The sequence below is a fragment of the Moschus berezovskii genome, chromosome X (assembly GCF_049115385.1).
Source record: "Moschus berezovskii isolate FMDL1 chromosome X, NW_MosBer_1.0, whole genome shotgun sequence".
NCBI lineage: Eukaryota > Metazoa > Chordata > Mammalia > Artiodactyla > Moschidae > Moschus > Moschus berezovskii.
Genome location: NC_142488.1, coordinates 9456852 through 9478640, shown reverse-complemented (window position 1 = coordinate 9478640; position 21789 = coordinate 9456852). Strand labels below are relative to the sequence as shown.

The 21789-nt window shown below is 40.0% G+C and overlaps 1 protein-coding gene across 4 annotated transcripts in view; it reads left to right on the top strand.

The window, feature by feature from the left end:
* The window catches only part of MID1 (midline 1), a 415132-nt gene that overhangs the window by 313350 nt on the left and 79993 nt on the right, over positions 1–21789 (top strand). For all 4 annotated transcript variants that reach the window (XM_055437738.2, XM_055437740.2, XM_055437737.2 and 1 more), the window contains exon 3: positions 15249–15344. In XM_055437738.2, the coding sequence (XP_055293713.1) occupies positions 15249–15344 (96 nt within the window). The remainder of the gene's footprint in view (positions 1–15248; positions 15345–21789) is intronic.

The window sequence follows — 21789 nt, the reverse complement described above, 5'->3', positions numbered from 1 at the left end:
GATTTGAGATCTGAGATTTGAAATTTGAATATTAGCAGGACACTGTTTTTAACATTAGAATATTCTAATATTCTTATTAGAATATTTAGAATATTAATATTATTAATACTATTAGAAAAGTGACTTCTAATATCCAAAATATTCTAATGTTATTATTAGAATGTTTAGAATATTAATATTATTCATAATATTGTAATATTTTGAATATTAGAAGTCACTGTTTTGTCATAATTGTTTGGGGATAGAACATGCACTGGTGAAAAACTTGCTGGCTATGAAAAATACACAGTGTGAAAGTTTACCTTTATATAGTAAATGCCTTTGATTCGGGAAAGTATTCATTAGCCATATTAAGTGACACTTCATTCAAGTAAAAGAAGCACGTTACAGAAAGACAGTGGTTAGAAGAAGGCCACTATATGATTTGGGGCTTCCCTGGTGGCTCAGTGGTAAAGAATCTGCCTACAATGCAGGAGACATGGGTTCTACCCCTGGGTGGGGAAGATCCCCTGGAGAAGTAAATGGCAACCCACTCTAGTGTTCTTGCCTAGGAAATCCCATGGACAGAGGAACCTAGCGGGCTATATATAGTCTATGGGGTTGCAAAGTGTTGGACATGACTGAGCATGAGCACTATATGATTTACTACCACCACATAATTATTAAGCAGTCTCTAATGTCCTATGACCAAGCCACAGACACTTGAAAATCAAATGCAAAAGTCACAGTAAAAAATCCTGTGAGCAAGATTAACATGAAATAAAATATAAAAGAAAAAATCCTTGAGAGCAAAGTTTAACATGTTGACTTTCAGCTTTATACGTTTCGTGTCAAGCCACATCTTCAAGAGGTATGCTTACTCCAGCCAGTGGGGGTGGGGGGAATTTTATTCAATATTTTCATCATAAACAGATGAGTTTGGATACTCTGCTGGCTGACTGCCCTCTTCCCCTTTTCAACACCACTTAAAAAAAAATTTAACAGCATTTATAAGTAATTGAGAATACACTGGGGCAACTTCACCAAGACTTTTTTTCTGGCACATTCTGAACATGTGAGTTTTGGGTATGTTTTTATTAGAGAAAGCAATTCAGAATGGCCAAGGGTAAAGGGGTAAAAAGCATGGATGGGTGAGATGCCCGTCCATTCCCAAACCTTCCCTCTTCCATGATGTTGGGTCCTCTTCCCCTACTTCCCAAATTCTCCAGCTCTCCTTTGTCCCTCTGCCTCGGCTAGCACCCTTTTCCATTATGCTTCCTGTTCCCCTGTGGAGACTGAAGGAACCAGGGAAAGCCCAAGGATAGGGCCTGATGACAGAGACTGAGCAACAGGATCCGAAGGTATCCATGAGAAAGGGAAGATGGAAAGTGCAGCATGGGGATAACTTACCCTTAGCTTTTCTTGGCTTTAAAATTTTTAAGCAACACCCCTCCCCCGCTCCCCGCAAGAATGTTACAACATTTGTATAAGTGGTTCTCAAATTTGAGCATTTCACCAAATCCCCTGAAGGGTTTATTAAACCACAGGTTGCTGGGCCCCACTTCTAGAGTTTCTGATTCAGCACGTCCAAGAATTTGTCTTTCCAACCAGCTCCCTGGGGAGGCTGTTCATCCATAAATTCCTGGTCTCCTTTCTAGATTCTACAGACTAGAGTCATCTTGAAGTCTCATCAAGATGAGACTTTGTCATTCATGATTGTTATAACTGGCAAGTCTCCTCCAGTTCTCTGAATATTGGACATTTTTCTCTCCCTGGGTTAAAAGCAACTGACTTCAGAAATATTTTTATGTGACATTTATTACCTTCTCTTTTAGCAAGAAAAAAAAGTGAAAGTGCTCAGTCATGTCCAACTCTTTGTGACCCCATGGACTGTAGCCCACCAGGCTCCTCTGTCCATGGGATTCTCCAGGCAAGGATATTGGAGTGGGTTGCCATTTCCTTCTCCAGGAGAACTTCCTGACCCAGAGACTGAACCCAGGTCTCCTGCATTAAAGGCAGAATTTTTACTGTCAGAGCCACCAGGGAAGCCCCCTTGTGTGTGTGTGTATACACACACACATGCACACATACATAAATTAAAGTATATGCCAGGGAAATGAAAGTTAGTTCATTTTCGAAATACAGTGACCCTTGAATTGTCTTTAGTCATGTATATACAAACCAACTCTGGGAAAATGGCTTAATAATTTGTTGTAAAGCACTGCAAATTAAATAATTCACTCTCCAGATTTTTTTTTTTACTAGCAGACCAGTGGCCGTCAATTAAAGAAAAGCCGTCAACTAAAGCAAAGCAAAGATGAAGGAATTAAAAGTTATCATTGTGGTTTCCAGGATTCTCTGGTGACTCAGTGGTAAAAATCCACCTTTCAATGCAGGAGACTTGAGTTCGATCTCTGGGTTGGGAAGCTCCCCTGGAGAAGGAAATGGCAACCCACCCAGTATTCTTGCCTAGGAAATCCCATGGACAGAGTAGCCTGGCGGGCTACAGTCTACAAGGTCACAAAAGAGTCAGACACAACTGAGCGACTAAACAACAACAACTGTGATTTCCATCATTGCAAATATTGCATTTTACCTTTTAAACCACAGAGGAATTTCTGGTCTTCAAGACAATTGTGTTACATGAGTTGATCTTAAAAAAAAAAAAAATCTGGGTAGGCGAATGAATCTATTCTTTTCTCATCAGAGTCCTTAAATCTTTTTCCCAAACCTTTTTCCTAAATCTTTAATGCACCATATAAAACATCTTGTTGAATCATAAACATCTAAGCTACTTTTCTTATATTTCTGTGGAAAGAACAACTGTTAAAATCAACAAAGCAAATTTTTATGATACTAACACTGTTGCAAATGATAAACTGAGATGACCATCAAGGACTATTATTTGACATTGGGAATACTCAAATGATTCAACAAAGTATTCTGCTGTATTTTCAAGTCAAAACAGCCTTCTCCCTTTGTGACCAGTGATAATCAGTGTCCCCTGCAGAGCACTATTTCACTATTGGGATTTCCTACAATACATTCACCTAAATTTACAGTTGTGGTATAGTTATATCTAGTTTTATCCCCATACTTATATACATATGCTGCATTACAAAAATATTCCTTTCATTCTGAACAAATCTTGAAGTGTCAAACTAGTAAACTGACTACATGATTAATTTTTGTACATTGTGTCAATCCAACAACTTGGCAACCTGATTTTGAACAACAGTTTTCACACTTGATTACACGCTAGGATCTCCTGAGGACTTTGAAAGATTACAATCCCTGAATCTCACCCCAGTCTGAGTAATTCATACTCTTTGTTTGGGAAGGGGGTGGAGACCAAGCCCGGTGTTTGTACAGCCCCCTAGTTGATTTGCAGAGTGCAAACCACGGTGGGAACCACTCACCCAGTAGATTGTTGTCATCTCGCTTCCTTCCATAACTTTCATGTTGCTTTAATTTGGCTTTAGTCAAATCACTTCGATTGGACAAAGACAGCTTTATGCTACTAAAAGCAGAGGAAACGGCTGGCTGAGTTAAAGGTGAAGTCAAGGATGAATGATGCAACGAATTTAAGGAATTTGGGAGTCTTTAGGTCTGAAACCCAAGGAAGGTTCTGTCTTTGAAGGTTACTTGGGGCTAAGAAACGATCGCATGCTTTCATAGTCTTTCTTGCTTCTCTAGGCTGTCCCATATGGGGAATTCTCTTACATAAGATTGATTCTATAAATTCTTAACAGACCAGACCCACTTTGGGTTGAATGGAATTTTAGTCTTTTTTTTTTTTAATTGAAGAGTATAACCTCCCTTACTTTTAATACTTTTTGCACTATGTAGATGGGGATATGAATTTTGTGAACAACATGAACCCTTCCTGGGAATGCCACTAAATCAAGAGCAAACCTGAATCACGTATTGAATGTTAATTTGTTTTTAGCAGGTGATCCAGAAAAGACATATTCCTCTAAAACCTAAAAATTTGAGGAGATAGAAGTTGCTATAGAAACAATGCAAATCATAGTTACTTGTGCAAAATTATTAGATCAAAGACTCAACTTTTTTAGCTTGAAATACATTCGATATATTTGCTTTGCGCAACATGAAATATCTTTGGAGTGTAAGGCACTGGTTAGAAAAAGATTTGGTCTTCCCACAGTATGTTAAAAATAAAAATGTAAAAAAAATATTTCCGTTCATCAAAGGCTAAGCATCCACCATGGGACATTTAAGTCTGGTAAAAAATGTTTGATGGTATCAGTTAAAACCCTATTTAAGTAGAAAGGCCAGAACATGTTTGTTAATGAGTATCTGGCAATGTCATCATCTACTTAAGACGGAAGAAAGGGGATAAGATCAAAATTATTCAGTCTCTGAGTGATGAAGGAAGTAAAGCTTGAAGTGACATATACAAACAATGTTTGACATCCATCAATATCAGTTTTATAGACATTAATCATCCAGTACTCTAAGTTCTCCTTTGAGGTATATTTTATGATTAAGGAAAAGATACTAAGAAAAAGAAAACTGATGGAAATAACAATCAATGAGTACTTGCACATTGGAGGTGTACTCACAACCCAGTGCTTTACTCTTGTTTGCAAAAACCCAATGCTTTACACTTCTTTGCAGAATGGAAAGTGAAAGTCACTCAGTCCTGTCCATCTCTTTGTGATCCCATGGACTATATATAGTCCATGAACTTCTCTAGGCCAGAAAACTGGAGTGGTTAGCCATTCCCTTCTCCAGGCGATCTTTCCAACCCAGGGTTTGAATCCAGGTCTCCCGCAATGCAGGCAGATTCTTTACCAGCTGAGCCACAAGGGAAGCCCAAGAATACTGGAGTGGGTAGCCTATCCCTTCTCCAGTGGATATTCCCGACACAGGAATCAAACTGGGGTCTCCTGCATTGCAGGTGGATTCTTTACTAGCTGAGCTACCAGGGAAGCCCAATGGAAAGAACTGCAGAATGGAAAGAACTAATCCTTGTGCTGTGCCTTTTTTAAAAAATTGAAGTACCTTTTTTAAAAAATTGAAGTATAGTCAGTTTATAATGTTGTGTTAGTTTCATTGTTGCTATATATTCTTTTTCATATTCTTTTCCATTATGGATTATTGAGTTCAGTTCAGTCACTCAGTTGTGTCCGACTCTTTGTGACCCCGTGGACTGCAGCACGCCAGACTTCCCTATCACCCACTCCCAGAGCTTGATCAGACTCATGGGTTATTACATGATACTGATTATAGTTCCCTGTGTTACACAGTAGGTCTTCATTGTTTATCTATTTTATAGACAGTAGTTTGCAGCTGCCAATCCCAAACTCCTAATTTATCCCTCCCCTCCCCCACACTTTCCCCTTTGGTAACCATAAGTTTGTTTACCATGTCTGTGAGCCTGTTTCTGTTTTGTAACTAACTTAATTTGTATCATATTTTAGATTCTACCTGTAAGTGATATCATATAATATTTGTCTTTCTCTGTCTGACTTACTTAGTATGATCATCTCTAGGTCCATCCATGTTGCTGCAAATGGCATTTCATTCTTTTTTGTGGCTGAGTAGTATTCCGTGTGTGTGTGTGTGTGTGTGTACACCACATCTTCTTTATCCCATGGCTCTATGGATGGACATTTAGGTTGCTTTCATGTGTTGACTCTTGCAAATAGTCTTGCAATGAACATTGACGTGCATGGATCTTTTCAAATTAGAGTTTTCTCCCAATATATGACCAGTGCCTTCTTTACTCACTCTTTACCATGTTCTTCCTATAGCGGCCTTGATCAAGCTTAAGATCCTTTCTTACTTTTTCTGGGTCTGAATCTTCTACTTCTCTGAACAGAAGTTGCAGAGGACTTTATCCAGACGTTATATTTTACTGGTGATTTAAAGCTATTTTTTTGTGTGTGACTTAAAATTTATTTTGGTAGCCAACATAAAGATCTCCTTTAGAATTCTGAGTACCTGAATGATTGAAGGTTTAGCTATACTCTTACACTCTCATGTTAAGCAGATTGAGTTACATTTAAATTTTTAAATGGTTTGAGCCAATATAGAAAATACTCTGTATTAATTAATTACAAAAAAGCTTGGATTAATTTTTTAACTTTTTTTTCAAGGAGGCAGCAATTTTCTGTAAAGGACCAGTACTCAACTTTTGTCATTGTAGCATAAAAGCAGAGACAAACCATCAACAAACGGGATTATCTGTGTTCCTAGAAAATTTTATGGATATAGAAATTTGAATGTCATATATTTCTCATGTGTCACAAAATTTTGTCATTCTTCTGGTTAAAAAAATCATGTAAAAACCATTCTTACCTAGCAAGCCATACAAAAACAAACAGCAGGCAGGATTTGCCCTTGGGCTGTAGCTTCCCAACCCCTGGTTTAGAAGATTAAATATGTCCCCAACTTGAAAGCTTTCACTCAAGCAAAAGTTAGTCTGTTTTCAAGTATTCGCATAATCTTTTCACCATCTAATTTTTGAGTAACCAATTGGTCACCTCTCTGGAGTTAACCACATGGATCTGCTATGGTAGCCCAGAGTGCTGAGTTGAGGAGGATTTGAGAACCTGACTGGAAGCAATGAGCAGAGAAGGCAGCAGGATGACCGCCATATTGGACCTTCATGGCTCTGACCCCTACGCTGTCATCTTACAGAAGTCCTAGTTATGTTCTCTAAAACATTTCTCTTAGACAATCACTTTTTCATTTAATAATTGAGATTTTCCTTTCTTATTGAATGAAAGATTCTTGAGATTTTATAGTGTTTTACAGTTTTCAAAACTTTCACACACACAATTTCATAGAGCCCCTTAGTAACGCTTTCGCCCCTCACCCCTATGTTGCCCCTCCCCTTTCCCCCTCCCCCCTGGTAACCACTAGTTTGTAGGACATCATTATTTTTAAGTTAGAGACTTTCAAAGTTTCCTAGTCATTCAGCTTCCTTTGCTCAATATTGATTCTCAAAATTGACAAATGTGTTACTGGTCCATTGCTCATCTTTCTTACTACAGGCAGAAATAGGGCCTGGGGATGAGGAATGAACAGGAAAGGCCACTCACATCTCTAATACCTGCAAATAAGTAGTTGCCATTGGATCTGCTAACATTACAGCTAAATGAATATAATTATACTGAGATTTATTTATATCCATTAACATTTGAAAGCTCTTCTAGGCTGTAAATGGTATTTAAAAATTATTCTCTGTATATTATTGATTACTAGATTACAATAATAAACACTGAACTGACTGTGGAATTTATAAATATATGGTGCAGATTCTGTGGTGTTAATATAGAAATATCAAATAAAACCTGACAAGGTAAATACAGTATCACATATCAAAATGGCTTAAATTGTCGTCCATGGAACACTAGACTTAAATTTGTATGCAGATTGGGTTTTATTATGTTTTTGAAGTTCCCTGGGCGACCTGTCTTGCCAGGGCATTTGAAAATGTTAACTATCATAACCAATGAAAAAAGGCATTAAAAACTCAAACCAGCATAAATCACCTGGATTTGCGGTCTGTCATGAGCTTAACCTGAAGATAGCCTTAAATTCCTGCAACGTAATTAAAACATGTTAAGAGTTTAGTTACATGTTAAGAATTTACGTTTTTGTGCAGGTGGCACGTGTTAATACGGGTGTGTTTTTATATTAAGGGTTGTAATTAAAGTTTGTTAGAAGAAAATATACGGATGGTAGCACTCGACGTGTTCATATCCTGATGGTGCTGGAGGGCTGGTGTTGAGTGTCAAGGCTATGAACAGAGTTCCTGAGTGTCGCTCTGAAAATTATAGAATGGAACAAGCCAGATCTGTGTTTGCCTTGAAAGGTATCCAGACTTAATACTACTTTAAAGACATTCTGAAGCATTGACTTCGGAATAAGAGCAAACATTCTTTAAGGCCTGGACAAACCCAAAAGGAGTTACTGAAATCTCCTGTTTCAGGCATACATTTTCATAATACTGCTCAATGACAAGTCCCTCATTCCTTGCAATCTGACTCTTAGGTACAGGTCTCCAAAGGCTAAAATGAGGGGTATTTTTGTCTGCTTACTTTGCTATATGATTGGGTCTCAGTATATGTAGAAGCACAAAGCTCATCTGTTAAGTTGGATTTACTATTTTCAGCCGGTGTCCATATCCATGCCTAAAGGCTCATATTGGGATGGATTGCAAAATCAGCTATCCTGCCACAAATTGTTCAGTGATCAACTCAAATAAACCTTACTGAAAACTATGTAACATGAAGGAGGTTGAGTCTGACTCCATGAAAATACATTAGAAATGTATACATTAAAACAAAAATTGCTGGAAAAGTTAGTGCTCTTTTCCATAAAAAGTATGCAGGGGAGCATCCTTCTTGAAACAACACATGTTTGACCATGGTGTCTTTCACAAATTTGACTTGTCCCCAGTCTTTTGCTCCATATGAAGAAAATGAAATCTGACTTGTTGCATGTCTACTTTTAGATGGACCATCTTGAATGATTTATATTCCTCTTTGGTGGGGTGATGACATGGTGGGAGGGTGTGTGTTGAATTACAACAAAGAGTTGCATACTTACAAAAGCCTCGTCTTTCTCAGCAAAGACTCTTCCTTTCCCTTCTTAGAGGAAGAGGAGGACTATGAAAAAACACCTGGGGAAGAGGTGATGAGTTACAGCTAGGCACAGCCTGACTTTGGTTTTAGACAAAATGTGAAATGATGTATCAGTGATAATTCCTAGACTGTCTACTTATGTAAAACTGTGTTTATTCAACAACATAGTATTTGCTTTCCCAGAAGTCTTGTGATCTAATGGAGTTGTAAAGCATCCATTCAGAATGCTTCTAAAATTTTATTGGCGCACAGTCCCACCTGTTTACATGTGGCCACTTTCTTACTAAAACAACAGCAGAATTGAGTAGCTGCAACAGAGACCATATGGCCAACAAAGCCTAAACTATTTACTCCCTGGCCCTTTGCAGGAAAACTTGGCTGACCCGTGTTCTAGACTCTGATGCTATGCTGTCCAGTAATGGAGCCACGAACTGATGTAGCAGCTGAGTGGTTGCAGTGTGGCTTTGTGAATTGAGATATGTTATACGTGCAAAACATGCCAAAGACTTAGTAAAAATAAAGAAAAAGAATATAAAAGATCTCATCAGTTTTACAATATTGATTACGTGTTAAAATGATAATATTTTGAAAATTGACTTCAGCCAAATATATTAGAATAAATTTTACCTGTAAATTTTCTTTTACATTTAAAAAAAATAACAACTATTAGAAAAATTTCAATATGACTCCCATTTGTGGCTCAAATCATATTTCTAGTAACAGTGCTGGTTTAGAACCTGGGATTTGGAGGCTATTGTGGTCTCTTGAAAAGGTTGGAAAGAGGGAAGATGCGAGGAACAGAAAACAAACTTTTGTAGTTGTAAATATCTTTCCGAAACAGTAGTCTTCTGTTTGTTTGGTTTATTTTTTGGTTATGCCGGGTCTCAGTTGATGCACGCGGCATCTTTTAGTTGTGGCATGCAAAGTCTTAGCTGCAGCATGTGGGATCAATTTCCCTGACCAGGGATCAAACCTCATTGATCAAACCTCATTGTATTGGGAGCTCAGAGCTTAGCCATTGGACCATCAGGGAGGTCCCCAATCTTCTGTTAATTTGGCTATTCCTCATAAGAAAGAATACTGAAAACTAAAAGATTAGGATGTCTATGGATAAAAGTTTCAGTTGAGTTCTTCCAGAAGACCCTGAATCAGAATTCAAATTGGGAGGTGATTCAGGAAGCATCTGGAAGGGAGAGGGATGGCGGGACAGAAAGAGGGCATGGTCACGAGCAGGCAGTTGCTGTGGACACTGGGCTTCTCCCAGTGGGGCACTCTGTGAGATTTTCTGAAACCCAGATCAGAGTGGTCCCACCTGGAGGTGAGGAAGTTGGGCTGTTTACCAACTGCCAGTACTTGCTGGTTGAGGACTGCTCCTTGGGGCATCAACCTACCTTCTCCCCAGCACCCCAGCCTGCCCTGCCTGCCTAGGGCCAGAAAAAGCCCTGGAGCCAAAAGGAACAGGTACTTTGAGCAAAAAGCCATCAGCAGGCTTGAGAAGGGTGAGTACTTGAGACATGAGGTTGGGCTCCTGTAGTATCTGGTGCTGACCCCAAACAGTGTTTCATCCTGTAATTCATGGTGTCAGCAGACCTTTTTATTATGGTTCCTGCTGTGTGTGCTCAGCATCTCCTCCGAACCTACCAATAGCATGTTGTTGTTGTTGTTCAGTCACTAAGTCATGTCCGACTCTTTGTGACCCCATGGACTGCAGTACACCAGGCTCCTCTATCCGTGGGATTTCCCAAGCAAGAATACTGGAGTAGGTTGTCATTTCCTCCTGCAGGGGATCTTTCTGACCCAAGGATCAAATCTGTGTCTCCTGCATTGGCAGGTGAATTCTTACCTCTGAGCCACCTGGAAAGCCCCAATAGAACAAATGGGTATATTTATTGTTTCTACACATTATGGATGAGAAAACTAAGCCCTAGCGTCAAGTGTCCAGGAGAATTGAGCTGGGGTCGTAGCCCCAGGTTCCTTGCTCTACCTGTGTGGTCACTCATGCCTGACTTGGACTTCTACATGGTTCAGCTCCATAAGGAAATGGAAATATATTGATGTTTTTGAGGCGAGAACAGGAAACTAAAACTTTTGAGAGGGTTATTCTGTAGAATTCCTTAGATATCCATAGGGAAGTAGATACTTATATCCACTTCAGTCGCAAGACTCTGATGGCAAAAAGCATTATCTCTCTTTTGCACAAAGCACAGTCAAAATCAAGGGGTTATAGGCCCTGCTGACTGCTGCACAGGATGTTCGTGATACAGTTAAATTCAAGAAAACTCCATATCAGTCCCTGTAATGGAAGTTATGGATACATGGTTCACTGAGGGCTGGATTCGGTTCCCTTCCCATTCCCCGACCTCTCTTGAAAAGTGTTGTCAGTCCCTGTGGTACCTCTTGGAATCAAGTCTCTCTCTCAGCTTCATTTCCCTTTGTTATATTTCTAAGTGACTTAGTAATTCTTTGCGGGCTTCAATAACACTTGTACTATTTAAATCTGAATAACCCCAAAGGATCTAGCTAGGTCAATGGGTTTAAACCACAGGCTTTAGCCTGCATATTAGTTGATTAAAAACAGATTTTATACATGATGGATCCTTAATAAAGGGAGGGGAAAGCAAGCAGATGTTTGTAAAGTCTAAATGTGTTAGATTGCATTTACTTGGATCTCTTGCTGACTAGATTTCAAAGTCTTACCTATGACAATTGAACTTTAAACAGTTTCATGATGCATTTCCTGAGAAATTTCCTGCTCTGAAGGGTCAGCCAAAAAGAAAAGCAAAAGGATTCCCTAAGATGAACGTACAAAATTAAGTTGACAGATGTACCATAAAGTCATCATATCCACGTGAAAGACACTGAATAATGGAAGGCCTCAAAATGATTCTCTAGTCTCAGACCATAAAGTAGTTGCAGTTTGTTTTAAGTCAAACAGTAGAAAAACAATTGGCTATTGTGGTGGTGGCGGCAAAGAGCTTTGAAAGCAAGTTTTTCTTTGATACAAACATGGGATCATTAAGTTGCATGTAAATCTGTCTGGTGCATTCTCTGACTTCTTGTGGTATTCCATCCTTCAGGGGAGAAACAGTTCTTCTTCTCCCTTAAAATATGTATACTTGAGACGCTTTGAGTGTCTCAAAGCCGACATGGAAGATTTCCTGTTGGTCTTCCCGTCCAGATGAAATAATGCCCCAAACCTTCCCCTGAACTCTGAACACATGAGAATTACAGACAAAATAGTTTTAATGCATTTTAAAGAATAATAACCAAGCTTAAACATAAGTGGGAAGTCTCCAAGGACCAGAAATGAAAGGACATGCAGAAATGAGAGGGGGCTGGTGAGGGGCCAGTGGGGACCTGCAGGTAAACCTGGTTGAGTGTGTCCCACACGTGGCAGAAGGCTTAGATGCCCCATGCACCTGGAGTGCAGGACTCCCTGTGTACACACCAGCCTCAAATGGTACCTCCCACCTTCTCTAGAATTGGAGCCAGACAGGATTCTCATGGAAGGAAGCAGAGGCACTGAGTCGAACCAGGACTTGCGCCTCTGTGGAACATGAGTATCTTGTGGGAACGCCTTCTCTGGGAAAGCAGCCTCAAGCCCTAATGACTGAGTAGGTACCTCAGCTGCCTGTGTGTGTGGTGCCAATCCCCAGATTACAGCACAGGGGACGAAGTTCACGTCAGATGAGCTGTCAGACAAAAATGACAAGACCTAAAATGAAGCCCACTTCTCTTGAAATGTTATGCAAATACAGGAAAATATGAAATTGCCTTTTCTCAGAAGAGCTTAAGTATAAGTATATTCAGTTCTCTGGAGGTTGTAGAGGAGACGGTTGCATCCAGGAACAGGAATAGAAAGCAATTCAACAAGAAAAGGGAGATGTTATAAAGAACCTACTGGAAATGAAAAATGTGACCAGTGAAATAGAAAAAAAGTTAGACAATAGGATAAATACCGGATGCATAGGCATAACTTGTTTAAGAATGACCAGAGAGATTTCTGCTTTGAGATTATACATTTTAAGCATTCAATAAAAGTGATTCTTTTCCTGACTATACCTTTCTAAATCTCAAATATAGGAAAGTAGAAACAGTAAACATCCTCAGAAATACATTTCCCAGTATAATGAACTGTTCTCACCTTTATGAAATTGTTGATTTTCAAAATCTCCCTCATACTCTTTCCAGATCTTTTTACTCAGACGGCATTACAAAACTTATATCTACCATCAGATTGCCCTTCTGTACCTTTACCATGTCTATGGAATGGGTTATATGTTAAAAACACACTTGCCCTAATCCTTTGCCCTCTCATGCCTCCCTGAGCTTGTTGTATGAGACTGTGCTGTTCCCCACCCATGGGAACTTCAGTGTGCTCACCTCCACTTGCATTCTCTCTTCCCAAGAAACTCCCACTCATGTTCTCCATCCTCCCAGCCTCTGAGGAAACAGTGTCATCTTGGAAACCTTCTGAGGCAGCCCGACTCTCCCCCTTCTCTTGTTTACAGCATCTCTAACCCAGTGCTGTACTCGTTTCTTTGCACATAGGGAGTAGATCTTTTAAGTTTTCTCTCTCGTGATCTGGCATGTGGTAGAAGCTTCATTAATACGCATGTCAATGGGCAAAATGGTACAAATAAAGAGCATAAAGAATCAGAAGCTAAAAGTAATTAGCCTCCAATTAAATAAATTTTAAAAAGTGAAAAATAAAATTAAAAGGTCAAAAAAAAGGAAAAAAGAATCAGAAGCCATGGAGAACTCTTAAAGAATCTTACCCAGAACAGAGGGTTACTGTGGTTGAAAATAAGGTTAATAGTCATTGTGGGGAATTTTAAATTTTATGTTCTACATACTTGTGTTTGCCAAGGTTGGGGTGTGTTGGGGGGTGGATTGGGAGTTTGGAATTCAGTTCAGTTCAGTCACTCAGTCATGTCCAACTCTGCAACCCCATTTACTGCAGCATGCCAGGCTTCCCTGTCCATCACCAACTCCTGGAGCTTGCTCAAACTCATGTCCATCGAGTTGGTGATGCCATCCAACCATCTCATTCTTTGTCATCCCCTTCTCCTCCTGCCTTCAGTCTTTCCCAGCATCAGGGTCTTTTCCAATGAATCAATTCTTCGCCTCAGGTGGCCAAAGTATTGGAACTTCTTTTAAGTATCAGTCCTTCCAATGAATATTCAGGACTGATTTCCTTTAAGATCGACTGGTTTGATCTCCTTGCAGTCCAAGGGACTCTCAAGAATCTTCTCCAACACCACAGTTCGAAAGCATCAGTTCTTTGGCACTCAGCTTTCTTTATAGTCCAACTCTCACATCCATACACAACTACTGGAAAACCCATAGCTTTGAGTCGATGGACATTTGTTGGCAAAGTAATGTCTCTGCTTTTTAACATGCTGTCTAGATTTATCATAGCTTTTCTTCCAAGGAGCAAGTGTCTTTTAATTTCATGACTGCAGTCACCATCTGCAGATACTTTGGAGCCCAAGAAAATAAAGTCTGTCACTGTTTCTATTGTTTCCCCATCTATTTGCCATGAAGTTTGGGATTAGCAAATGCAAACTATTATATATAGGATGGATAAACAACATGGTCCTACCATACAACACAGGGAACTATATGTAATATCCTGTGATAAACCATAATGGAAAAGAATATGAAAAAGAATGTGTGTGTGTGTATCTGAATCTGCTATACAGCAGAAATTAACACCACATTGTAAATCAATTATACTTCAATAAAATAAATTGTAAAAAATATGGATGTTCTAAAGGAATAGGGCATAATTCTAGATTCTTAAGGAGGATATGTGCTAGGTCACTTCAGTTGTGTCTGACTCTCTGCAACCCTATGGACTGTAGCCCTCCAGACTCCTCAGTCCATGGAATTCTCCAGGCTTGAATACTGGAGTCACTTCCCATGCCCTCCTCCAGGGGATCTTCCTGACCTAGAGATCAAACCCGCATCTCTTAAGTCTCCTGCATTGTCAGGCAGGATCTTTACCACCTGGGAAGTCCAAAAGGAGGATAGTGATATGAAAAATGTAACATTCAAGGAAGTTTGATTTGGCACTGATAGGCTGATAGGCATAGAATAGAAACATGCACAGTGAAACATACTGTGAGTGAATGAACATGTATCATGAGCACTTCTTCTAAATGCCTATAAATGACCATAATGTCAGCAGTAGCTGGACAGTCAGACCTTTCTCCAGGGGATTGACATCAGCCTGTCCATAAGATGGTAAATTCTAAAAATCCAACAGTGGTTGATTTGATGTGGGAGTGTATTCCTTCTGTTACTGCAATTTCTGATTCCGATAAGGAATTAGAAATCCAAGTACCTCTTCTCTCCCTGGTGCTCAACCAGGAAATAACCTGTGACTAATTAGTCAGTGAAATATGCCCAAGTTCGTGCATGAAGCAGGCACAAAAAGAGTAAGAGGTGAACATTTTAAAAATAATCTTTTACATGTGATTTTTCAAAATCTAGTATAAATCTATAAGAACTTGAAGCTGCATAGATTTCATTAAGATTTCTCTTAAAATGTATCCATTTTCCTGAGTATAAGTAATTTTATGTATACTAAAGTATGAAAAGCATGCAGAATAATATTTTCCTCTCTCTCTTTTTTCTGAACAGCAAAACTTGGAGAGTAACCTCACCAATCTTATTAAGAGGAACACGGAACTGGAGACACTTTTGGCTAAACTCATTCAAACATGTCAACATGTTGAGGTGAGTTTCTCTATGTGCTATTTTTCATATGAAAACTGCTTAATCATGGTTTTTATACCCTTACCCTTTATATTTTTCTGATGGGAATCTTCTTAAGATTAGTTTTTGCAGAAGCCAGATATCTAAGATGGATGAAATCAGAAGGAACTAGAACCTTCGAGAATCTCTCCTCATCCACTGCTTTGCTCTGCCCCCACTCCTATCACAGCTCTCCCTAATCCAGCTTACTTTAACATTCCTAAACTTGTAGATTTGAATCACCCCTCCAAAGAACACTGCCCCAAAAGCACTACTGAAAAGGTGTTGTATTAGTTTCCGATGTCAGCTGTAACAAATTACTGCACACTTGGGGGGCATAAAACAGACATTGATTTTCTTGCTATTCCTAGAGGTCAGAAGTCCAACATCAAGCTGTTGGCAAGGCCTTGCTCACTCTGAAGGCTCTTGGGGAGCCTCTTTTATGCCTCTTCCCACCTCCTAGTGTTTGCAGTCTAGTCCTTGGTGTCCATTGGCTGCTAGATCCATCACTCTAATCTTGGCCTCTGTCCTTATGTGGCCTCCTCCCTGTGTGTCTCTGTGTCTGTATCCAATTCTCCTTCTTAAAAGGATGCCTGTCATTGGATTAGGCTCCACCGTACTCGAATATGCATGTGTGCTCAGTTGCATCAGATTTTTTGCAGCCCCATGGACTGTAGCCCACCAGGCTCCTCTGTCCATAGGATTTCCCAGGCAAGAATACTGAGTGGGTTGCCATTTCCTCCTCCAGGGGATCTTCCCTATCCAGGGATTGATCCAGTGTCTCTTAAGTCTCCTGCACTGGCAGGTAGATTCTTTGGCACTGCGCCACCTGGGAAGCCCACTTCAGTATGAATTTACTTTAACTTCATTCCATCTGCAAAGACCCCATTTCGAAATAAGGTCATATTTACAGGTACCAGGGATTAGGTCTTGGACATACTTTTTTTATTGGGGGGGGATGGGGTACAATACAATTCAGCTCACTACAGGTGTAATAAATACATCTTAGTTGACAAATATGTTTCCGTGAAGTTCACCATAACTGAAGCATGTTGGGATTTAGTCAAGAGATTGCAGGCAGCACAAAAGCAAGGGCAAGTTGCAGAACATAGGTCTTTGACTTCTTCTGGCAGGGATCTTCCCAGGGAGCATGCGGAGCCTTGTTGATTAAACAGCATTGTAAATAATAGTGAACAACCATGATGCTCTCATTATTATAGGGTGAGGTGAATATGTATTATAGAATTAGATGGATGAACAAAAAATAATCCATGTGCTGTATTTTCTTTTTATGATGTGATAGCATTTGATGTTTAGGAAGGACCAGAAGAAAGAATTATTTCTCTTCAGTTTAAAAAAAAAAAGGAAAAAAATACCTGTCTTTTATGGTGAAATCTTACAAATGCTTTATGGATTGAGTGATTATTTCATTCCATTTCAGCTAGATACTTCTTATAGCATTAGTGTCTGGTTTCTATTATGGCCTTTAGTGATTTCAGAACAACTGTCTTGCTCCTAATGCAACATTAGTGTGCCTTGAACTTACAAAACACTGTTCATCCTAACATGTAAAAATACATTCGGTAATATTTGGTAATTTCAACTGATAGATAGATGTGTCATTCAAGAAATTTACAAGCAGAGTCTATTTTTAATTCAAAAGATTAGGTATTTAGTTGACATACAGGCTTTTAAAATGAAACTATTACTGACTTGATTGTAGCAGATTTTCAAATAGACAGATAGATGCCATGAGAAATTATTCTAGACAAAGAGTAAACAGTATATTCCATTTGCTGTTGTTATTTCTGTATCAGTCATGTGGAATGGAATGAAATGTGTGTGGTGAATACATTTGGTATTTAGGAAATTTCTAGATAAAAATCAGATAAAATTAATTATAAGTAGATAAATAATGATACCAGAAGTACCTATTTTTATGTGTTTCTTTATTCATAATTATTCACATTTTCAAGGCAAATGTTTTAAAAATGGAGCATAAAAATCTCACATCAGTTCAGTGCAGTTGCTCAGTCGTGTCTGACTCTTTGCAATCCCATGAACCGCAGCACACCAGGCCTCCCTGTCCATCAACAATTCCCAGAGTCCACCCACACCCATGTCCATTGAGTCGGTGATGCCATCCAACCATCTCATCCTCTGTCGTCCCCTTCTCCTCCTGCCCTCAGTCCTTCCCAGCATCAGGGTCTTTTCCAATGAGTCAGTTTTTCGCATCAGGTGGCCAAAGGATTGGAGTTTCAGCTTCAACATCAGTCCCTCCAATGAACACCCAGGACTGATCTTTAGAATGGACTGGTTGGATTTCCTTGCAGTCCAAGGGACTCTCAAGAGTCTTCTCCAATACCACAGTTCGAAAGCATCAATTCTTTGGCCCTCAGCTTTCTTTATAGTTCAGCTCTCACATCCATACATGACTACTGGAAAAACCACAGCCTTGACTAGATGGACCTTTGTTGATAAAGTAATGTCTCTGCTTTTTAATATGCTATCTAGGTTGGTCATAACTTTCCTTCCAAGGAGTAAGCGTCTTTTAATTTCATGGCTGCAATCACCATCTGCGGTGATTTTGGAGCCCAAAAAATAAAGTCAGCCACTGTTCCCGCTGTTTCCCCATCTATTTCCCATGAAGTGATGGGACCGGATGCCATGATCTTAGTTTTCTGAATGTTGAGCTTTAAGCCAACTTTTTCATTCTCCTCTTTCACTTTCATCAAGAGGCTCTTTAGTTCTTCTTCACTTTCTGCCATAAGGGTGGTGTTATTTGCATATCTGAAGTTATTGATATTTCTCCCTGCAAACTTGATTCCAGTCTGTGCTTCCTCCAGCCCAGTGTTTCGCATGATGTACACTGCATATAAGTTAAAAAAGCAGGGTGACAATATACAGCCTTGACATACTCCTTTCCCTGTTTGGAACCAGTTTGTTGTTCCATGTCCAGTTCTAACTGTTGCTTCCTGACCTGCATACAGGTTTCTCAAGAGGCAGATCAGGTGGTCTGGTATTCCCATCTCTTTCAGAATTTTCCACAGTTTATTGTGATCCACACAGTCAAAGGCTTTGGCATAGTCAATAAAAGAGAAATAGATGTTTTTCTGGAACTCTCTTGCATGTTCGATGATCCAACGGATGTTGGCAATTTGATCTCTGGTTCTTCTACCTTTTTTAAAACGAGCTTGAACATCTGGAAGGTTACAATTCACGTATTGCTGAAACTTGGCTTGGAGAATTTTGAGCATTACTTTACTAGCGTGTGAGATGAGTGCAATTGTGCGGTAGTTTGAGCATTCTTTAATCAAATGAATCTTCCTTGAAATTTATTCAATCTTTGATAAAGGAACAAGTGAAATGATAACGCTGGCTTTATCAGAAACGGATTCGTACAAATTTGGAAGTTGGGGGTAGTCAGGGAAAAGAATGCTAGAATAAGACAGCTAAATTCAATGCAGAACTGGTTAGTGACCTAAAGTGAAAGTGAAGTCTCTCAGTCATGTCCCAACTCTTTGCGACCCCATGGACTGTAGCCCACCAGGGTCCTTGATCCATGGGGATTCTCCAGGCAAGAATACTGGAGTGGGTTGTCATTTCCTCCCCCAGGGGATCTTCTTGTGACCTAAGGGGCAATAAAATCATTATATTTGAGCTAAATACCTTGCATCCCATCAGTTTTCTCTAAGTTAACATTTAACTTAGCAGAGACAAAGCCCTCCTCAATAGTCAATAGAAAATCAAGCTCTTTTACATCCCAGCCCGGAGAGTCAGATAACCCTTCCTTCAGCTGGCTCAGTGGAGTGGAGTCTAGTATACATCCAAAGGAGTCAGTCTTCTTTTTGCCTTATTTCTAAGATGTAGATAATTCAGCTTAACCTGACTTTCTGCTCTTTGGGTTCTTGATACTGTTTGTTAATCTGTTAGCGGTATTTGCTAAACATATATTTCTGGATAAGTGTGTCTGTCAAGTTTTGCCTGCACTCAGTTACTTGGGCTTGTTAAATGGTCACACTGCTTCATTCCATGAGTGCTTTGTGGATCCTCCTCTGTATGTGTGTGTTTCACTGTGCTGAGTAGGAACGACCTTGCCTACACAGAGCTCACTATCTCAACTAAGATCAAAGAGCAATAATACACAATGGGGAAATGAGTTGCTGTAAGAAAATGATGTGTGTGTGTGATTAGTCGCTCAGCTGAGTCCTACTGTTTGCGACCCCATGGACTGTAGCCCAGGCTCCTCTGTCCATGGGATTGTCCAGGCAAGAATACTAGAGCGGGTTGTCATTCCCTTCTCCAGGGGATCTTCCCAACTCAGGAATGGAACCAGGGTCTCCTGCATTGCAGGCGGATGATTCTTTACTGCCTGAGCCACCAGGAAAGCCCATAAGAGAGTTAGGGATGATATACTTTGGAATTGCAGAGAAGAAATTTCTTCTGTCTGGGAACTGGATCAGTTAGAACACTTTCTGAGCCTGCTTTCAAGGGTATGTAACATTCAGACCTATGGAGAGATGAGAGAGGCTCTGCTTCCAGGGCAAACTAAAGCATGGGGATGGAAAAATGAAGAGTGTGTGTACACACAGTCAGTAGTTCATTCTATAGGAACAGAAAGTGTGTGAGGCTGGATAAGTAGGACTGACTTTGGAGAGATGAGGGGTCAGTGAGCTTTAATATTGCATCTGAGTTTGAACTTGATTTGGTTTTGAAGGTATAGTGAGGGCTCGAGGAACACTGTGTCAATTTCACAGTTAACATCAGCGTCCCTAGCTCTTTTCAAGAAATGATGTTTTGGGGTTCTTGGGGAACTAGGATGGATATCTTGATGCAAAATGACCACACATCCAAGGGGAAATGTCCCAGTACTAGTAAACTCCAAAAAAGGTGGTGGGATCGGTTAGGCACCAGCCAGCATAACAGTCTTTTTAAAATCAGTTTAGTGGAAAATAATTTTCTAGTTCACAACCTAGGTTCCTAGACTGTATTTCTTCCTTTTTCCTCTTTCTGAAGGTGTCCTTGTGTTTGGGTCTGAGCATTCCACGGGAAAATAATCCCCCTGCCAGCTGGAGCTAAAAACACTCAAAAGCACAGAGGCAAATCCCAATTGTTGTAAATTAAATCAATGAATTCACACCAAATCCTGAGGAAATGCCACATCCTTATAAGTCCACACCTCCTTCCTGGGATTCACTTCTGCTGTTCTTTAGCATGAAAAGAGTTTGAAGGTCTCCCACCGCCATCCTCATTGTTTTCACAACTTCTTTTTTTTAAATGAGGGCAAGCAAATGAAATGGCTTTTTGACAGTAAACACCAAATCTTTTGAAAACCAGAGGTATGAGGCCAAGGCAGCTTAGGACTCAAGAGAGGGAGGCATTGAAAAGGCAACATCAGGTAGACTCCCAAGAAATGTTCGTGTAATTGGGTGGAATTCCAAAAATTAGTGGGCTTTAGCTATTCAGTTCGGAGAAGGCAATGGCAAGCCACTCCAGTACTCTTGCCTAGAAAATCCCATGGATGGAGCAGCTTGGTAGGCTGCAGTCCGTGGGGTCGCTAAGGGTCGGACACGACTGAGCGACTTCACTTTCACTTTTCACTTTCATGCATTGGAGAAGGAAATGGCAACCCACTCCAGTGTTCTTGCCTGGAGAATCCCAGGGATGGGGGAGCCTGGTGGGCTTCCGTCTATGGGGTCGCACAGAGTCGGACACGACTGAAGTGACTTAGCAGCAGCAGCAGCTACTCAGTTTTGTTTTCTGCAGAAGAATGCAGTCAAGAATTGCCTTGGGATGAGTTTGGAATTAGTTATGGGATGTAGAACAAGTTCATGAAAAGTGGTCAAAATTTGGGTCAGCTACATAAATTCACAGTTCTAGGTCAAATAGGGACTATTGTTCTTCATCAACTCATCCTCCTCCCCATTTTCTTTTCAAAATCAGAGAGCTTAGTTTATTAGCTAGGCAAATGCTTAGAATCACTGATGGATATCATATTCTCCACACATTCTGAGAATCAAGTTCTTTCACAGGGAATACAATACCTGGACATGCAGTGGCTATGCACCTTGGGGAATTGTAGGTAACCAATGACTAACTCCACAGTAAGGTGGTAGAGAAAAGCTACGAAATGGTGACTAGTTGCCACAGTAGCTTGGAGAAGATAAAGGCTCAGCTGGCTCCACTGTTCTTGCCCAAGTTCATGCTAGCAGGCCATTCTCTAAGCCAGCATCCCATCAAAGGCCTAGGTTTAGCTCCTTTGGCTTATATTGCCTTGTTTATAATCACTTTTTGTGTCCTTTTGCCATTGATTTTCACTCTAAGTCTCTAAACTATTTTTTTTCCTTTGCTCTCAATGGAAAGTTTGCTGTCTTACTGGCTTTACAGTAAAGATTTTTCCAATGCTAGGTGACATATGGAGTGACAG